This window comes from Marmota flaviventris, chromosome 6 (assembly GCF_047511675.1).
Source record: "Marmota flaviventris isolate mMarFla1 chromosome 6, mMarFla1.hap1, whole genome shotgun sequence".
Classification (NCBI taxonomy): Eukaryota; Metazoa; Chordata; class Mammalia; order Rodentia; family Sciuridae; genus Marmota; species Marmota flaviventris.
In genome coordinates this window covers 121,918,386-121,935,467 of record NC_092503.1, presented here as the reverse complement: position 1 = coordinate 121,935,467, position 17,082 = coordinate 121,918,386, and the positions used below count along the sequence as shown (strand labels likewise).

Genomic DNA, 17,082 nt, shown 5'->3' with positions numbered 1-17,082 from the left:
GAAAAGGAACAAGAGAGTGAGGCAAAAGGAGGCTGCTCAACTCACCAACTGATTTGCTCTTAATTATTTTATTGACCCTTTCTTATTGTTACAAAGGGAGAGCAAGGTGTTAAGGATACACAAAGGAAAGTCATGCATATGGGGGGATACATATCACTTTAGATCTCAGGAAGCAGTGAGCATCTGGTAGTCTTTGGGGAAACAGAAAGAGAGGGGAATCCAATAAAGAGAAAGGCCATCTTAAGTGATACAAAAAGAGAAGCTGAGAGATGCCATAGCTACCTGGAACATAATAGAGGGGCTAAATTAAGTATTTTTTGCGGGGGGGAAGGGCCATACTGGGGATTGAACTTAGTGTCTCTATGTTGCCAGGCTACATCCCCAGCCTTTTATTTTTTTATTTTATTTATTTATTTATTTTTTTTTGAGACAGGTCTCACTAAGTTGCCAAGGTTGGCCCAGAACTCACAATCCTTTTGCTTCAACTTCCCAAGTAGCTAGGATTACAAGCATATGCCACTGGGCCCAGTTCATTTACTCTTTTCAGAGACCATAAGGTCTCTGGGGAAAGCAAGGTAAGAAGAACAATTCTTCAGAGAATTATTAGGGATACAGAATGAAATGAGTAAAATTAAAGAGTCACTGGCAGAAGTCAGGAAACAGCAGTATTTAGGTTTTGGTAGGTGAACAGAGGTGGGAATAATGTCACAGGAGTGCCATTTATTGAATAATAACTACTACCTGTCAGGAACTATGTTAAGCTCTTTACAGAATGATTCCTAATTGTTGAAGCAATCTCACAAGGTAGGCATTATTATTTCAGTTTTTACAGAGGAGAACATTGAGGATTCCAGATTAAGTAGCCTGTCCCAATTGCATGGTCAACAAGTGGCAGGGTTGAGAAAGGAACTCAAATCTGCCATTTTCTGAAGTCACGGGGCTTTCCATGTCCCTACTTCTCCATGTTCCACCCTTCACATGAAGGAAGGGAATGACTTCGGTACTTACAAGGATCCAGTGAGGATTAAAAAACATAAATTGAAAAAAATAAATAAATTCAGGTTTGAGCAGAATATTTACAAGTTTCACAGGAGAATATTGGATTCTGGTTCCCAGATTTTCCAAAGAATGGAGAGTTGATTTTTTTTTTTCTTTTGGTGGCACTAGGAATTGAACCCAAGGCTTATGCATGCTAGGCAAGGGAAGGTGATTTGACTTGGGAGATTTCTTTGAGGAGGAGAACTGGCTGGAGGAGTCAGACCCCATGGTCGATCCTAGGCAGTGATCCGGTAGTTGGGGTGGACCTGGGGCCTGACATCGCAGACCATGCCAAGAAGCTGGGCCAGGACACGCTCCCGGTTTCTCTGCTGGGAACTCTGCATGCCCTGTACCTGGCGCCTTGTGGCCTGCTCCACTTCAGCTGACAGGTTCCCCTGGGAGCCCATGGCCTGGGGGATGGGAAAAGGGGTGGAGGAGAGAAAGACAAAAGCAGAACAGAGAAAGGTCCAGGCATGTGGAGAGGAAGATCCTGAGCAAGCCAAAAAGAAAGGCTTTTTCAGAAACTGTCCCCATCCCACAGAAATAACCAGATATCAAAGAGATCAACACAATCCCCTGTTCTCTAAGAACAGACATGCAACCTCATCCTAAAACAGGGATTGTAAAGTCTCCACCACCTCACCACCCCTGACCATAAAACTCTGCCCTCACCCTAAATGTTATCATACCCCACACAGATTGTGGAGATTCCCCTGGCCCCCAAGCTGTTCATGTCCTTCAAACTGCCACTCTCTTACATATCATCTCAAAGCTTTACCAACACTATGAGCCTTGCCAGAGTCCCCTAAGCCCTCTACCATAGTATTTTCTTGCCTAGTCACTTGTACACACCTCACAACATGCTCCTACCAACTTGCAACTGGGTGGGTGCTGTCCAAACTCCCCCCACCCCACAACTCACCGCCTGCTGCTTGCTCTGGAATTCCTGCTCTCGCTCTCTGCGGTACTGCTCCACTTCCATCTGTGCCTCTTCCTTTGCCTGCTTCAGCCTCCGAGCCTTTCCTGGAGGTAGAAGAAAAGACAGTGGATAGGATGGATCCCCCACCAACTGTGATATTAGGGGTCAATCCCTTCCAGAAAGTTGTTTGGCCTTCTCTCAGCCAAACCAAGTGTTAGATTCTAATACCCACCGATTTCTTCCCTCCTAACCAACATTCAGCACCCAGCTCTCGACCTGAAAGCCTTGAGTTTGCTAATCTCCATCCCTTATTTTCCTTCCAGATTTCTAAGGGAGAGGCGACTCACTCTTTCTGGCATCTGCTACCTTCTCAGCAGCCCGCTTCTCAGCTTGCAGGAGCTGCTGGATACCCTGGGACTGACTGGCCATTTCCGTCCTTAGAGCTGATGCTGTTTCGTAGGGGACCAAGGTATCAGATGGCTTCCCCCACCCCCAATGCCTACTGCTACTCCTCCTCCAGCTCGTTGCTGCAGTCCTCCACTACCCCTGGGTCTTAGTGCTCCCCTTTTCACTCAGTCTCCTGCATTGGTTGTCTCCCCCAATCTGATCCTCCCACTGATGATGGTCCTCCTCTCCTACCTCTCTCTCAGGCAGTACCCAAAAGGACCGCCTGGGAGCAGCAGAGACCAGGTCCAAACCTGCCGGTTAACTTCTCTACAGGTGTAGGATCTTTCCAGTCACCAAAGTCTAGGGATGGGAATAGAGACTGAGAAGGGAGGAATATTTGGGAGTATTTGGGTGGGAGGAGGAGAACTTGATCAGTGGTCTCAGAGGAGGCTCAGAGGGAATGAAAATGGGGTGAGAAGGTAAGGATGTTATCATGCGACGCGTGCTGGAAAAGAGATGTACTGGACTTCTCTTTTCTCTCCCCTCTATCTCCATCTTTTCCTACATGTTTCCAAAGTCCAAATTTCTGTAATGATCTCTCTTATCTCATTTGCCCTGTGCTACAGTTACAGTTGTCTTTTTATGTCTTATCGTGTCCGTTTTTCTCTACTGATCTATCCCTGTTCTCGGTTTAATTGTGGTTTTGGTTTTGCATTTTCACTATGATTTTTATCCTATCTTTACCTCCCCTCTTTTCTTTATCTTTTTATCTTTCCATCCATCACCTAACCATGCCCTTTCTCCTCCCAGTTGAGTGAGGACAGGGGTAAACCTCCAAATAGCCCTCCTTTTTTACCCCGCCTTCGGCTTCTCATCCTGTCTTCCGGTTTATGGAGGAACCTTTGTCTTAAGTTCCCAGTTCCCTCCGGAGGCATAACCGAGTAACTACCGGTTCGGGGCAGAACGACTTCCGACAATGCGCCTTACAGTTCATTTCCGCCCTAAACCTTCGTCTGTGCTTGCGCCATTTCCGCCAGCCTGGAGTGTCTCCGCCCTTCCCGCCTCCCTTCTCGGAGCGTCTTAAACACAGGCCTTGGGCCTACAGCTCTGGGGGTACTTGGGGGGCGGGGGGGGGGCTGGTCTGATGAATAACCCCTCCCCCCAGGTCCCAGAGGAAGAAGCCTCTACATCTGTCTGCCGGGTACATTGTATTCAATTTCTAGATCATTATTGGAAATTGTGACTTTTAAATTCAAGTTTCTCCTGATAAAATTTCCACCATCAGGCCCTATTCGTTTTTTTCAAAATCAATTATAAACAAATTTTAAATTTACCTGGGCTTTTGAACCTTAAAGCAATTATGCATCTTTTTCTCAAATTTTACGTTAAAAAATTAAATCTGTGACCCTAACCCCACTCAAAAATTTTTTTCGAACCTATAATCTGGTAAAGGATAAGAATACAATAGGCCTCATTTTTTACTGGAGTTGTGAAAAGAAACAGGGAACTAAAAGGAGAAACGAGGGAATGTCTGAGATGGAGGGGGAGGGACCAGCCAAGGCTGGAGTCCTGACTGCTGCCTTTCTTCCCTTCTTTCTCAGCCCAAGAGTTCCATGGCCTCCACTTCCCGCCGTCAACGCAGAGAGCGTCGCTTCCGTCGTTACTTGTCTGCAGGACGGCTGGTCCGGGCCCAGGCCCTTCTCCAGCGACACCCAGGCCTTGATGTGGATGCTGGGCAGCCCCCACCACTGCATCGGGCCTGTGCCCGCCATGATGCTCCTGCCTTGTGCCTGCTACTTCGCCTTGGGGCTGACCCTGCCCACCAGGACCGCCATGGGGACACAGCGCTGCACGCTGCTGCCCGCCAGGGCCCCGATGGTGAGTCAGCCTCGTGGGGAACAAGGTCATGAGTGATGGTCATCAGAAGTGAAGGCCAACTAGTAGCTGGGAAACAAGCTAGTTATTTGGTCAGTTGAACCTAGGGAGGCAACTGACAAGGTTGGCGTGTGGCGATGGTTTGTGCCTTTACATTACTGAAATACCATTGTCTAAAGAGCCTGGCATTCCCAAAACAGGAACTACTCTTCCAATTTCACATCTTTGCCGTTTAGTAGCTACTTTGTTTCTTGACTGGTTGTGTTTAGCACAAAAATAGAATAGAAGGTAGGCTTTGAAGTTGGATTGCCTGAGTTCAAATCCCCAGCTGCACACTTAATAGCTGTGTATTCAGTTATTAAATTGTCCTGAGGCTTAGTTTGCCAATGAGCAGAATTAAAATAACAACCTTTACTGTGTACCCTATATTTCTCATAAAGTAACTGATTTAATCCTCACAATAACTCTACAAGGTAATAAGTATGGATATTTTACCCCACTTTCCTGATGAAGAAACTAGGCACAGAGAAGTTAAATCATTTTCCAGACTTAAACAGCTATTCACTTGTAGAACAGGGATTGTAATCCAAGCAGCCTAATTATGTAGTGTCTTGTGTTGTACATTATGGAATTATATAGTGATTGCGCCCACATTCATATTCAGGCTGTGACGTATATTTTGAGAATCAATCAACATAATGCATAATTAGAATGCCTGGTACATGATAAGCACTTGATAGATCCTGGTAGTGGTTGTTCCTATTGTTATCAACAAGTACGTACTTCCCTTACACACAATTCTGAACCTCAGAAACACTCTGGGAACAAGTTTTTATCAGTTTGCCACCAAAACTCATTTGGTGACAAAAACCTAATCCGAACTAAAGTGAGGCTATCTCTGATTTTTTTTATCCCACTGATGTCAATATTCAGAGATTTCATACCAGAAACATTGATGTGTTTGGTTACTAGGGCTGCCCAGACTCCCCTGGGATACCTAATCTACAATATATGTATTTTGAGATCAGTTCTATCAAATCTCAAAACATCTGAGTTTTGAAAAACCTTTGATCCTGAGATACAGATGTGGAACCTGTTTATATTGCAGTTGCAGTGGTAACAGCTCTGTAGCAATATAGCTTACCAAAATCAAAGGTGAAACCCCTTTCTACATCTAGAGATTTCCTTCTAGAGTAAGAGGAAAGCCTCTATGTTCAGATGAACAATGCTAATTTAATTTGATTTGCTATTTTTCCATCCTCGGGTTTCCAGGTATGTACAGGAACCCCTTCTTCTCCCATACGGTCTTAAATCCCCTTTAATTCTGCTTAACATAAGTTGCTTTCACTCCCATAACTTGGTATCCTCTCAGTATATCAAGTGAGATAGCTGGTATATTTTAATTTTTTATTTTATTTTATTTTTGGTACTGGGGATTGAACAGGGGCACTTTGCCACTGATCTATATCCCCAGCTTTTATTTTGAAACAATCTTACTGTAATTGTCCAGGCTGGCCTTGAACTCATGATCCTCCTGCCTCAGCCTCCCAAGTAGCTAGGATTATAGGCATGTGCTTCCGAACCAACTTGGTTATTATGTTTTGTTTTGTTTTTGTTTTGTTTGTTTGTTTTTAACTTAAAAACAAAGAGGGGAGGCTTACCAAGTACAGGTATCTAACTGGCTGGCTGATATTGTAACAGGCAGGGCTTTGGAAGGCAACAAAGCAGACTACCACAAGGCAGAGCTGCTTCCAGATAGATCTCAGCTCTACGGAGGACAGAGACGTGCAACATAACCTCTGAGCCTAATTTGCCTCTCTAAAATGGGAATTGTGATGAGTAAGTGAGCCAAACATTTGGTGCAGTTTTGACACCCCCTAAATGATATGTATGTTGTTTTTATATAATTCATTAAGGCTTTTTGAGTAATAAAAATGTCTGTAATGATGTGGTAGACATTTCCTTCATTATACTGAATTCTAAGAAGCATGTAAGATTGATATTATACAATTTACAGATGAGGAAAGGGGGGCCCAGAGGTTAGGAACTAGCCTGAAATCTCATAGCTGTGAGGTGATTGGATTCACTCCTGTAACTTGGTATCCTCTCAGGATTTATTTCCCCCAGTCCCTTGCCAGCTCTGCCACGAGGTGGCCTTCTAATACCTGTGTTAGAAAGCCCTTCTCATTCAGCCAACTACTTTAGAAACCACCTGCCTTAGTAAAATGAAAGGATCTTCTTTGAACAGATTAAATGGCCCATAATCCCCTGCCAGGATTTTTTTTCCCTAATTCCCATGTTAAGTCTGAGGGATGCTCCAGTTCATGCTGGAACAGCTGGCTGAGTTATACCCAGTAAGATGCAAGTGAAGGGCTCCTACCTTTTAGGCTTTGGATGACTTCTTTTAGAACCCGTCACTTAATGGGAAAGTGGTCTTAGCTGCCAGATTACCCCCTAAGTAAACACACCTTAATGAAACAATAACCATCCTTTACATAGAACAAGAATTAGTGAACACTGAGAAGCAGGGGGTCATTTTCTCAGTCTTTTACAAAATGAATAAAACTCAAAGCCAGTCTGTTTCTTCTTTTTTAAATATAACATTCACTGCACTTCTGCTCTGTACTAACATAGTACCAGACATTCAACATCAATTACTCACTTTGATCTGTGCAGTAGAAACAAGCTTTGACCCCATTTTACAATGACTGAGCATCCGGTTTATGTTCCACTTGCCTTTCCAGCCTTACCTCTTGCTGCCTAGCCACAGACCCATGACTCCAGCTATGTGGCTCTGTGTTCAATGACCCTAAACACATCTTTCACAAATCTGTTTGTCTCTTAAATGTTGCTTTCCTAATTTCCACTTTGCTAAGCGTTATCCTCCCTTACCAGCTCAAGCCCCACCTCCTTCTTGAAGCCCTCTCTGACTACCTCACCGACTTTTACCTTTTCCTCCTCTGGGCCTCAGTTAATCTTCACTCAGTATAAAATTTTGATACTACTTTTTTGTCTTTTTAAATAGGCTGGTCTTGAGCTTCTGGGCTTAAATGATCGTCCCACCTTCGTCTCCCAAAAAGTTGGGATAATAAGCATACACTACTCTGCCCATCTGTGATACTTGCATTTTTAGAAATTGTGTTCAGGGCTGGGGTGTGGCTCATTGATAGTATGTGCAAGAACCTTGGTTTGATCCCCAGCACCACAAAAAAGAAAAACATTCTTTTTACCATTTAGTATGTCTGTACCTGTAAGGTAGAAATCATGCCTTTTTATGGATAAGGAAGGAGCAAGTGCCTCCATCACTAAGACAAAGTAAATTTTTTATTCCACAAAAGTTTTCATGTTTATTTTTCCTAGTATGGATGTACAACATATTAATTAATGAACACTGGGAAACATTGATCTATACTGATAAATTGATGATAAAGGTGGCATTTCAAATGCTAGAAGAATATAAAATGTTTAATAAATGATGTTGAAACATTTGGCTTATCTAGAGAAAAAAAGAGTCCTACCTCACACCTAACTTGAAATTCCAGAGCTAAGTATGTGGTGATCCTCTACAGTACTAGCTACTTGGAGGATCGTTTGAACCCAAGAATTTGGGGCCAGCCTAGGCAGTATAGTGAGACTTTGTTTCTTATAAAAGTAAATTCTAGGGCTGCAGTTGTAGCTCAGTGGTAGAGTGCTTGCCTAGCATGTGTGAGGCACTTGGTTCAATTCTCAGCACTACATATAAATAAATAAAATAAAGGTCTATCGGGCTGGGGCTATAGCTCAGAGGCAGAGTGCTTGCCTAGCATGCGTGAGACACTAGGTTCGATCCTCAGCACCACATAAAAATAAATAAGTGAAATAAAGGTATTGTGTCCAACTACAACTAAAAAATAAATATAAAAATATAAATAAAGAAAGGCATTCTGCCCATCTACAACTACAAAAAAAATTTTTTTAAAAACTTGGGGTTGGGTCTGGGGTTGTGGCTCAGTGGCAAAGCTCTTGCCTAGCACATGTGAGGCCCTGGGTTCGATCCTCAGCACCACACATAAATAAATAAAATAAAGGTATTGTGTCCAACTACAACTAAAAGATAAAAATATTAAAAAAAAAAAAAACCAACTTGAGGCTGGGGTTGTGGCTCAGCAGTAGAGCACTCTCCTTGCATTTGCAAAACCCTGGGTTCTATCCTCTGCACCACATATAAATAAATAAGTGAAATAAAGCTATCGTGTCCAACTACTACTAAAAAATAATAAATAAAAATTTTAAAAGCTTTTAAAAAACTTAAAAACTGTCAACAACTAAAGTGTGTGTGTGTGTGTGTGTGTGTGTGTGTGTAAATTTAAAAATAAATAATTAAATAGATTCTGTAACCCCTTCCCATAAATAAAACTTAGAAGGCAGTATCAAAGAAAGTCAGCTTTATCTGTGATAGTTTTATTTCTTTAAAAATAAAATGATGATGTAGCAGGCATAGTAGTGCAGGCCTGTAATCCCAGTGACTTGGGAGGCTAAGGCAGGAGGATTGCAAGTTTGAGGCCAGCCTCAGCAATAAGGCAAGACCCTGTCTGAAAATAAAAAATTAAAATTGGGGGGCTGGGATTGTGGCTCAGTGGTAGAGTACTTGCCTACCTAGCATGTGTGAGGCAATGAATTCCACTTTTATGTATAACTGTAATGCACCAATTAAAAATAAATTTTAAGGAAAGATGATAACATTTTTGGCAAAGGAAAACAGGCTTATTTATGTATTCTTGGCACAAACAAATATTGAAAACAATTTAGCAGAACTGCATATATGCTTTTTTTCCTTTTCTTTTTTGTTTTGCACATTTTTTTTTGACTGACTCAGAAATTCCACTTCTGAAAATCTATCCCACGCAAATATTGTAACAAGTCCCCAGAGATATATGTATAAAAACAATAGTTTTGAAAACAAAGTCTGTCAGGGGTGAGGAGATTTGTTTGTTTTGTACACACAGTGGAACACTAACTACACAGTCATCAAAAAGAATTAAGTGGATTTTGTATTTCTGTGGAAAAATATGAATGAGATGTTAAATGAAAAAAAAAGTTGTCAAATAATATGTATAGTGTGGCTCACATATCTTTGAGTAAATTTATCATATGTATGCATTAATGTACACCAAGACAGGACTGGAAACTGTTAATAGCTATAATTTAGCAATAAACTGTTAGTAGCTCTTATTTATTCCTTCTTTAAAAAGTAAAGAAATTTTCTATTTAGTCTTAGCCCTTTCACATTAAAATATCAATTAAATAAAATTGGAAGGAAACCCAGTAGTCTTACTATCCAGAGATGAGAATTTTTGCTTATTTTTTCCAGTCTGTTTTCTTCAATTATATGATTTTTGTCTCTCTTTTTTTTTCCTTTCTTTTTTTAAATTGTTTGTTTAGAGATGGGTTCTCACTATGTCACCCAAGCTGGTCTTTCTGGGCTTAAATGATCCTTCTTAGTTCCAGCCTCCTGAGTAGCTGGGACTATAGGCATACACCCAACTTGATGGGTCTCCCCCCCCCCCTCTTTCTCTCTTTCTCTCATATGTGTGTGTGTGTGTGTGTGTGTCTTTCTCTCTATTTTTAACAGTTATCAGATCCCATAAGCAGTTTTGTAGCCAGCTCTTTTCACAAACAAACATCATTTATAGTGATTGTAGGATATTCTGTAGCATATTTTACTGATCATGTTTCTCTAATTGGAAGCCTTACTCCTTAAAAATCTATGAATTAGCCAGGTATAGTGGCACATTCCTGTAATTCCAGCTGCTAAAGAGGCTGAGGCAGGAGGATCGTGAGTTCAAAGCCAGCCTCAGCAACAGCATGGCACTAAGCAACTCAGTAGACCCTGTTTCTAAATAAAATACAAAATAGGGCCAGGGATGTGTCTCAGTGGTTGAATGCCCCTGAGTTCAATCCCTGGTACCATTAAAAAAAAGAAGAAGAAGAAAAAAATCTATGAATTAAAAAAAAAAAAAAGTGCAAATCTAAGGAACACACACACACATCCCTGCAGTGAGCCCTGGTGGGAATAAGCAGTTGAGAGACAGGACCAAGTACTTGCTGGGTGGGAAGTCAAGAGGGCTTGTGACAGGTCACAGCAGCAATACTAAGGAGAAGTGCCCATTCCCCTCGCCCTGATATAGTTTGAGTAGTTTGGGGGCCTTAGCTAACCAAAGATGGACCCATTTGTTTCCTTGCCTTTCTGGTAGTGACAGGTCAATCCTTTCCCTGTGCCATCCTTCTGCCAGGAAAGCAGTGCTTTCTAGCACCACCAAATAAAGATGTAAGGCCTGCCGACCCATTTCTCCTACCCTAGGAAAAAGTAGGTTCACAGGAAGGGAGGCTGTCTCACTTACCTCCCTTTGTCCTCTGAGCGAAAGAGGTGGTTGGTGGCCACAGAAGGTGAGCTTGTCCCAGAATAGGGTGCCTGGGTTGGAGTGAAACAAGCAGCACTGCACTCTACTTGCCCTGGAACTTAGGTAGTGAGGTCAAGGTTCAGGGAAAGGGATGCTTGGGAATGTCAGTCCCTGTTCTACTTCCTACCAGCTCCTGAGAGAGGCTCTGTGTCTTAGGCCCCTTACACTGCCTTAGGTGAGTAGTCATTTGGAAAGAGCTTGTTTTTTCCAGTTGAACCCAGGGCTTTACACATGTTAGGCAAGCACTCTACTACCACTGAGTTACATCTCCAGCTTTTTTATTTTTATTTTGAGATAAGATCTTGCTAAGTTGCCCAGACTGGCCTCAAACTTGTGCTTCTCCTACCTTAGCCTCTTGAGTGGCTAGGATTACAGGTATGTGCCATCTGCCTGGCTCCTGAACACATTTATGTGGATCAGCTCATTGCTGGCCTTTGCTTCATTTCTGTTGTCTCTTGGGGAAGGCTAGCTGAAAGAAATTACCCTGAAAACATGTATTTTATTCATATTAAAAAGTGATATGAGGGACTGGGGATGTAGCTCAGTAGTAGGGTGCTTACCTAGCATGTGAGAGGCCCTGGGTTCAATCCCCACAACTGCAAAATAAATAAATAAATAAACTTGCTTTAATAACAAAAAAGTGATGTGAAATATAGTTGTGTATTTATAGTGGTACAGAATAGGGCTTTCAGATATTTTGCCAGTCTGATCTATAATTTGGGGTGAGAAACACAACAGGGGATATGTAGTGACAGCATTTTCAAGCCAAAAGTAAAAGTACAGTGAAAGGACTTTGATGTAACCCTAGCTAGAGACAGATCCCAAAAATGTCATTTGATGGGCTAGGGCTGTAGCTCAGTGTAGAGCACTTGCCTAGCATGCCTGAGGCACTGGGTTCGATCCTTAGTACCACATAAAAATAAACAAAATAAAGGCATTCTGTCCATCTACAACTACAAAAAAAAAATTTTTTTTTTAAATGTCATTTGACACAGTAGAACTCTGAGCCCACCAAAATAGTTTGTGGGAACCCAGGTCAGAGCATTTTAAACTATCAGTCTTATAGTGCATGTACACTAACAGTGAATATTTGTCAGGGATGTTTTCTTCCTAATACTCAAGAGGCATCCAGATGGACCATCCTTTCTGTTGTGCTAAACCAAGGGAGTATGAGTGACTAGCATAATTCCAAGATGGAGGTCCTGCTGAGGTTTGGAGTCCCTGCTAATTTCTGCTGTTTTTTCCCCCACCCATAGCTTATACAGATTTCTTCCTACCACTGCTGAGTCGCTGTCCCTCTGCCATGGGAATAAAGAATAAGGATGGGGAGACTCCTGGGCAAATTCTGGGTTGGGGCCCCCCATGGGATTCTGCTGAAGAGGAGGAAGAAGATGAGGCTTCCAAAGAGCGGGAATGGAGGCAGAAGCTGCAAGGCGAGCTGGAGGATGAGTGGCAGGAGGTCATTGGGAGGTTTGAAGGTGAGGAATTTATCGCCTTCCACAGTTACTCTTCCCCCATCAGTCATTTTTCCAGTCCCCCTGCATGAACACTTCACCCTGGTTTCCTCTGCCTGCCCCCCCCCCATCCCCACCATACTTCCTTGCCTCTCCTGCCCCATCATCTTCTCACAGCCTTTCTTCAACTATCCCATCTCCCTTCCCAACCAGATGATGCTTCCCGTGAGACCCAGGAACCCGAGTCCTTCTCAGCCTGGTCAGATCGCCTGGCCCGGGAACATGCCCAGAAGCGCCAACAGCAGCATCGGGAAGCAGAGGGATCCTGCCGACCCCCAAGAGCTGAGACTTCCAGTCACAGCTGGCGACAACAGGAGGAAGAACAGCGTCTCTTCAGAGAGCGAGCCCGAGCCAAGGAAGAAGAACTGCGTGAGAGCCGAGCCAGGAGGGCCCAGGAGGCTCAAGGGGACCAAGGGCCTGAGCCAGCCAGGGCTGGGCCCAGGGCAGAGCAGCCCAGAGGGGTGGGAAGGGGCAGCCTCTGGCGCTTTGGCGATGTGCCCTGGCCCTGCCCTGGGGGAGGGGACCCGGAGGCCATGGCTGCAGCCCTGGTGGCCAGGGGCCCCCCATTGGAGGAACAGGGAGCTCTAAGAAGGTACTTGAGGGTTCAGCAGGTTCGCTGGCACCCTGACCGATTCCTGCAGCGATTCCGGAGCCAGATTGAGACCTGGGAGCTGGGTCGTGTAATGGGAGCTGTGACAGCCCTTTCTCAGGCCCTCAATCGCCATGCAGAAGCCCTCAAGTAACTCTAGTGAAAGAACAAGAAACTGTGGGGATGCAGGCTCAGGGGTGGGCAGGAGGAAGGGTAAGGTCAGGAATGGGGACGCAAAAGGAAGAGGCACATGCCACGTGGAGAGGATATGGGTGGGTGCGAAACTTGTAACTAGCGGGGGTGGTGGCAAATGGGCCTCTACCGCTGCTCTTGACTCTGCCATTTCCTAATAAGACCTGGTTCCACGTCTCACTCCCAGAGTCTCCTCTGCCTTTTTCCATCAGTATGGTTTTCATCACCCATGACATCTCCTTTCCCACCCGCCAGCCGAAACCCACAGCTCCTACACAACTGCAACAAGCACGCACGCACTGATATGTGCCATCAGCTGGAGACCAGAAGCCCTCTGCTTGCCTACTCTCGAGGTCAGCCCTCAGAAAGCCTAGTTTACCCCAGCCTCATCACTCTGCTCCCTACACAGGGGTTCTGTCCACTCTGCATTCTGTGGCTGGAGAAACAGATGTGAACATAGGCCAAAAAAGGGAACAAAACCAGTTTCCCTCCACCACCACCACCCCCAGCTAACCAAGCAGAACCACATCCTTCTCCCCACTTGACACCCCCTCCCCCTAACACAGGGCTTTCCCTTTGCTGAGTCACTGAAAGAGCGAGTAGGGGGCAGCTAGGGCTGGGGACCATGAGGAGACCGAAGGTGGAAGAGAGAAGCAGGATGGATGGAGGAAAAGCCCTGTGGGGGAGGGAATTTCGGTTGCTAAAATTAGATGCGGCGGAAGGAGACGGAAAGAGCCAAATTATGTAACCTGGGTTGTCTGTTCTTGGGCAACCAGAGATCCACCCCTATGGCTGGATGGGCTATTGAGCTCCCAGCTAGCTTTGCCCTCAAGCCTCTTAGTCCCGTCCCTCCTGTGGAGCCCTCTTCCATCCAACTTCTGCCCCATCCCAAACCCAGTCTTATCTCTGGGCAACCCAGGCTTGGTCTGTCACATAAGCATCTCTTTTTGCAAAAATTCATAGTTGAGGTTCTGAGGAATGGAGGAAGAGAACTCAGGATTCCCACAAAGAGAGGGGGCTCCATCTCTCCCACTGTTCGAACTTGGCTCCTACTCCAACTTCCTGGAAATAAGGAAGTGTAGGCCTAACCCAACTGCCGTCGCCCAGAACACAACTGGGAACTTGAAGAAAGAAAGGGCAGGACTGAAAGGAAAAAGTACAGATGTGCACTGGTATGTGCATGTCCACATGAAAATCTTTCCAGTCAAAAACTTAATCATCAGGACTCAAGCCCAAGCCCAGGTCTACACAAGAGATCCTAGGAATGCAAGTGGAGAGTGGTAAAGGATAGGGAGAGGAAGACACTGGGGACATGGGATGGGCCTGAGACCCTGGAGAAGATAGAAAACCTGAAGTTAGGAAGAGGCCCAAGGCTTTAGAGAACCAGGCCAGTGTCCTGGGACAGGAGGGGAAGAGGCTGGTGAGAAAGATCCTGTGAGAGGAAGCTGCTGTGATTCAGAGAAGAGACTTCGAACTGTGAGCAACCCAGGCGTCCGGTTCCTCTCACAGACCGGAGATTTCGGAAGTGGCATGCAAAGAGCCCAGGTTTGTAGTTGGGGGGAGTTGAGGTTAGGGTCCCTGAGCTGGCAATTGAGAGAGAACTTTGGTGTCCACATTTGTTTTTCTATTCAGATATCTCTAATTTTTAAGAACATCATCATCTTCTCTGAAAGAGTTATATAAAACCAAAGCAAGATAACCCCTGACACAAGGATCCCCAGACCTCCCTCTTTTCAGCATCCCTCCCTGGTGTCTGGCCCCCAGCCCTGATGGGGGTTCCCCTGAGATGAGGGCTGTTCACTTTCTCTGACCACATGATTTCCGTTTCTATGTCTCTTGTTTCCTAGGCTGATAAAAATACTGAGCCCTAGAGGCCCTGGCTTCCTCTGACCCCCTGGTGCCAGGTAGCAGGCATCCTGTCCACCACTGTGGGGGGCTGGGAGGGGCCACAGGGATTCCCCCAGGGGTGACTCAGTGCCTACTGAGAAACACTGGGGAGATGCAAGATTGTGTATCCCTGCTCTCAAGCTGGAACTAGGAGTTGGTATCAGTGGAAGATGCATTAGGTTTCAGTTTGAGAAATGGGGTTGAGAATGAGACTAGTGAGATTCAAGAGGGTCGGTCTGTGGATTGGGGTGAGGATATGTTTGGGTTATGTTAGGAAAAGGATATGGAAAGTATTCTGTTCAGTGCAGATCAGCTGAGCATGATGTATCCCAAAGAAATACAAACTCTACTTCAAGTTTGAAGTCCCATAGGGGGACAGACCCATATTAATTGACTAGTTGAAGGCAGGCCAAGTAAACTTTACAATAGGGCACATTGGATATAGAAAAGGGAAACACAAGATGGAGAGCACATCTGAGTAGGCCCCAGAGAATAGATGGGGTTTCAGTGGGTGAAGAGCTATGGAAAGGCTTCAGAGGCAAACAAAGTAGCTTGACCAGAGACTGGGAAGTCAGAAAGCCTGGTATGTGCAGGACAAGATGAGTGTCCTGAGGTAGAAGCAGCATATGAGGAAGCACGTGGTAAAGAAAGGGCCACAGAAGGCCAAGGTTAGGAATTTGGGCTTTATGAGAACTGCTGTGAAGAGGGGGATCAGGACAGCGCTGTGGAAGTGCACACAATAGTAAAAAGGAAATCACTGTCTTTTTGAATACTGGCAAGGTGTTAACCAGCCCTTTTCCTACCATCAGTAATCTTGTTGGGGGCTCGGATCACAATACTCCAAAGAATGATGCTTTGGCATGCTGAATAAGTGCTTTGAACTGAAGGAAACAGGCTTCAGAAGCCAGGCTCTCTGCCTTTCTCTTGTCCTGTCGTACTGCTAAAGTGAGTCATAAAAACCAGACTCCTCTCCTTTAAGATGGGTCATAGAAACTAGAATCCTTCCACAAAGCCAGCTGTAAAAACTTAGAAATATTATTCAAGCCTACACACACACACACACCCTTTCTGTGTAAGAGCCGGCCATAAAGAAATCCTGTGGCAGTGAATCATGAGACCCTCATTCCAGAGGGCTCCTGCCCCAAACCCAAGAACAGGAATACCACACGGGCCAACAAGAAGCTGAACAGGCCTGCTGAGTTTTCCTGCTCTGTGTCCATCAGGTCATACCCTTTTTTACCCAGTCACATTTCTACATCGCTCTTCATTTTTCTTCATCAACTCCAAGCATAAAAATGGACAGTTTTTCCTGATATTTACATCTTCATTTCTGAAGTCACTGGTGTCATGTAAAATTTTGATTAAATAAATTTGTTATGCTTTTCCCTTGTTAACCTGTCCTTTTTTTTTTTTTTCCTGTCTTATATGAGTGTGGGTGATGCCCCTTAAGAAGGGTAAGAAAAGGGATCAAACATACCTTCCTGCCCCTGCACCACCACCATCTGTCCAAAGGCAGATGATGGAATCCATTATGCAGATGAAAAAAACTAAGGCCAATAAGTAATTTCGAAACCTGTCCAAAGCTACACAACTAAAAAGTGGTGGAATTAGCATTAAGCTCATCTGATTCCAAAACTTGTGTTCTTTCTCTTTTAAGTCCAAATGACATTAAAAGATGGAATAGGTTTTATAAATGTTGAGGGGATATTAAGACATGACAACTGGCTAGGCACATAGTAGCACATGCATATGATCCCAGCAACTCTGGAGGCTGAGACAGGAAGTTCACAAGTTCCAGTCCAGCCTGAACAACTTAGTGATACCCAGTCTCAAAAAATAGAAAGGACTTGGAATGTAGCTCAATGGTAGAATGCTCCTGGGTTTTAGAATAAATAAATAAAGGACATGAAAGCTGATTGGTGGTGAGAATGGGGAAAGAAGTCCTAGATATCTTACTCTAAATTTTTGAGCCAGAGGGATTGAAAAGATAATGATGGCCTAAACCAAAAAGCAAGAGCATGGCTGAGTGTAATTTCAGACAATCAATACATTTTTATTAAGCACCTATTAGGAGTAAACTGCTAGACAATGTGTATAAATGAAAAAATCACTGTCAAAGAACTTGCAGTCTAGCCAGGCCCAATGGTACACTACTGTAATACCAGCTATTTGAGAGGCTGAGGGAGGAGGATGGTAAATTCAAGGCCAGCCTGGGCAACTTGGCAAGACCCTGTCCAAAAA

At 44.4% G+C, this 17,082-nt stretch overlaps 2 protein-coding genes across 5 annotated transcripts; one reads left to right on the top strand and one right to left on the bottom strand.

The window, feature by feature from the left end:
* Positions 1-49: 49 nt before the first annotated feature.
* Positions 50-3,256, bottom strand: Atp6v1g2 (ATPase H+ transporting V1 subunit G2). Of its 3 annotated transcripts, none has more exons than XM_071613532.1 (3): positions 3,201-3,256; positions 1,961-2,061; positions 50-1,448 (listed from the first exon to the last, which is right to left on the bottom strand). In XM_071613532.1, exons 1-3 carry the CDS (start codon positions 3,217-3,219, stop codon positions 1,275-1,277), a joined length of 294 nt encoding a protein of 97 aa, XP_071469633.1. In that variant the 5' UTR covers positions 3,220-3,256; the 3' UTR covers positions 50-1,274. The 3 variants fall into 3 exon arrangements, with proteins under 3 accessions (XP_071469633.1, XP_071469634.1, XP_027777676.1); XM_071613533.1 differs by having other exon boundaries at positions 3,177-3,215; XM_027921875.2 differs by lacking the exon at positions 3,201-3,256 and adding an exon at positions 2,305-2,527.
* Nfkbil1 (NFKB inhibitor like 1) lies at positions 2,711-16,235 on the top strand. Of its 2 annotated transcripts, none has more exons than XM_027921872.3 (4): positions 2,711-2,823; positions 3,946-4,222; positions 11,916-12,137; positions 12,327-16,235. In XM_027921872.3, exons 2-4 carry the CDS (start codon positions 3,958-3,960, stop codon positions 12,914-12,916), a joined length of 1,077 nt encoding a protein of 358 aa, XP_027777673.1. In that variant the 5' UTR covers positions 2,711-2,823; positions 3,946-3,957; the 3' UTR covers positions 12,917-16,235. The 2 variants fall into 2 exon arrangements, with proteins under 2 accessions (XP_027777673.1, XP_027777672.1); XM_027921871.2 differs by lacking the exon at positions 2,711-2,823 and adding an exon at positions 3,389-3,545.
* Positions 16,236-17,082: the final 847 nt, after the last annotated feature.

What these genes read in the sequence shown, in the direction of transcription:
- Nfkbil1 (XM_027921871.2), top strand. Translation starts at nt 3,489, where the DNA reads ATGAATAACCCCTCCCCCCAGGTCCCAGAGGAAGAAGCCTCTACATCT. An exon ending in CCTCTACATCTGTCTGCCGG is followed by an intron (nt 3,546 to 3,945) that starts GTACATTGTATT and finishes CTTCTTTCTCAG; the next exon opens with CCCAAGAGTTCCATGGCCTC. An exon ending in TGCCCGCCAGGGCCCCGATG is followed by an intron (nt 4,223 to 11,915) that starts GTGAGTCAGCCT and finishes CCCCACCCATAG; the next exon opens with CTTATACAGATTTCTTCCTA.
- Atp6v1g2 (XM_027921875.2), bottom strand. Translation starts at nt 2,386, where the DNA reads ATGGCCAGTCAGTCCCAGGGTATCCAGCAGCTCCTGCAAGCTGAGAAG. An exon ending in GGTAGCAGATGCCAGAAAGA is followed by an intron (nt 2,062 to 2,304) that starts GTGAGTCGCCTC and finishes TTCTACCTCCAG; the next exon opens with GAAAGGCTCGGAGGCTGAAG. An exon ending in TCCAGAGCAAGCAGCAGGCG is followed by an intron (nt 1,449 to 1,960) that starts GTGAGTTGTGGG and finishes CCCATCCCCCAG; the next exon opens with GCCATGGGCTCCCAGGGGAA.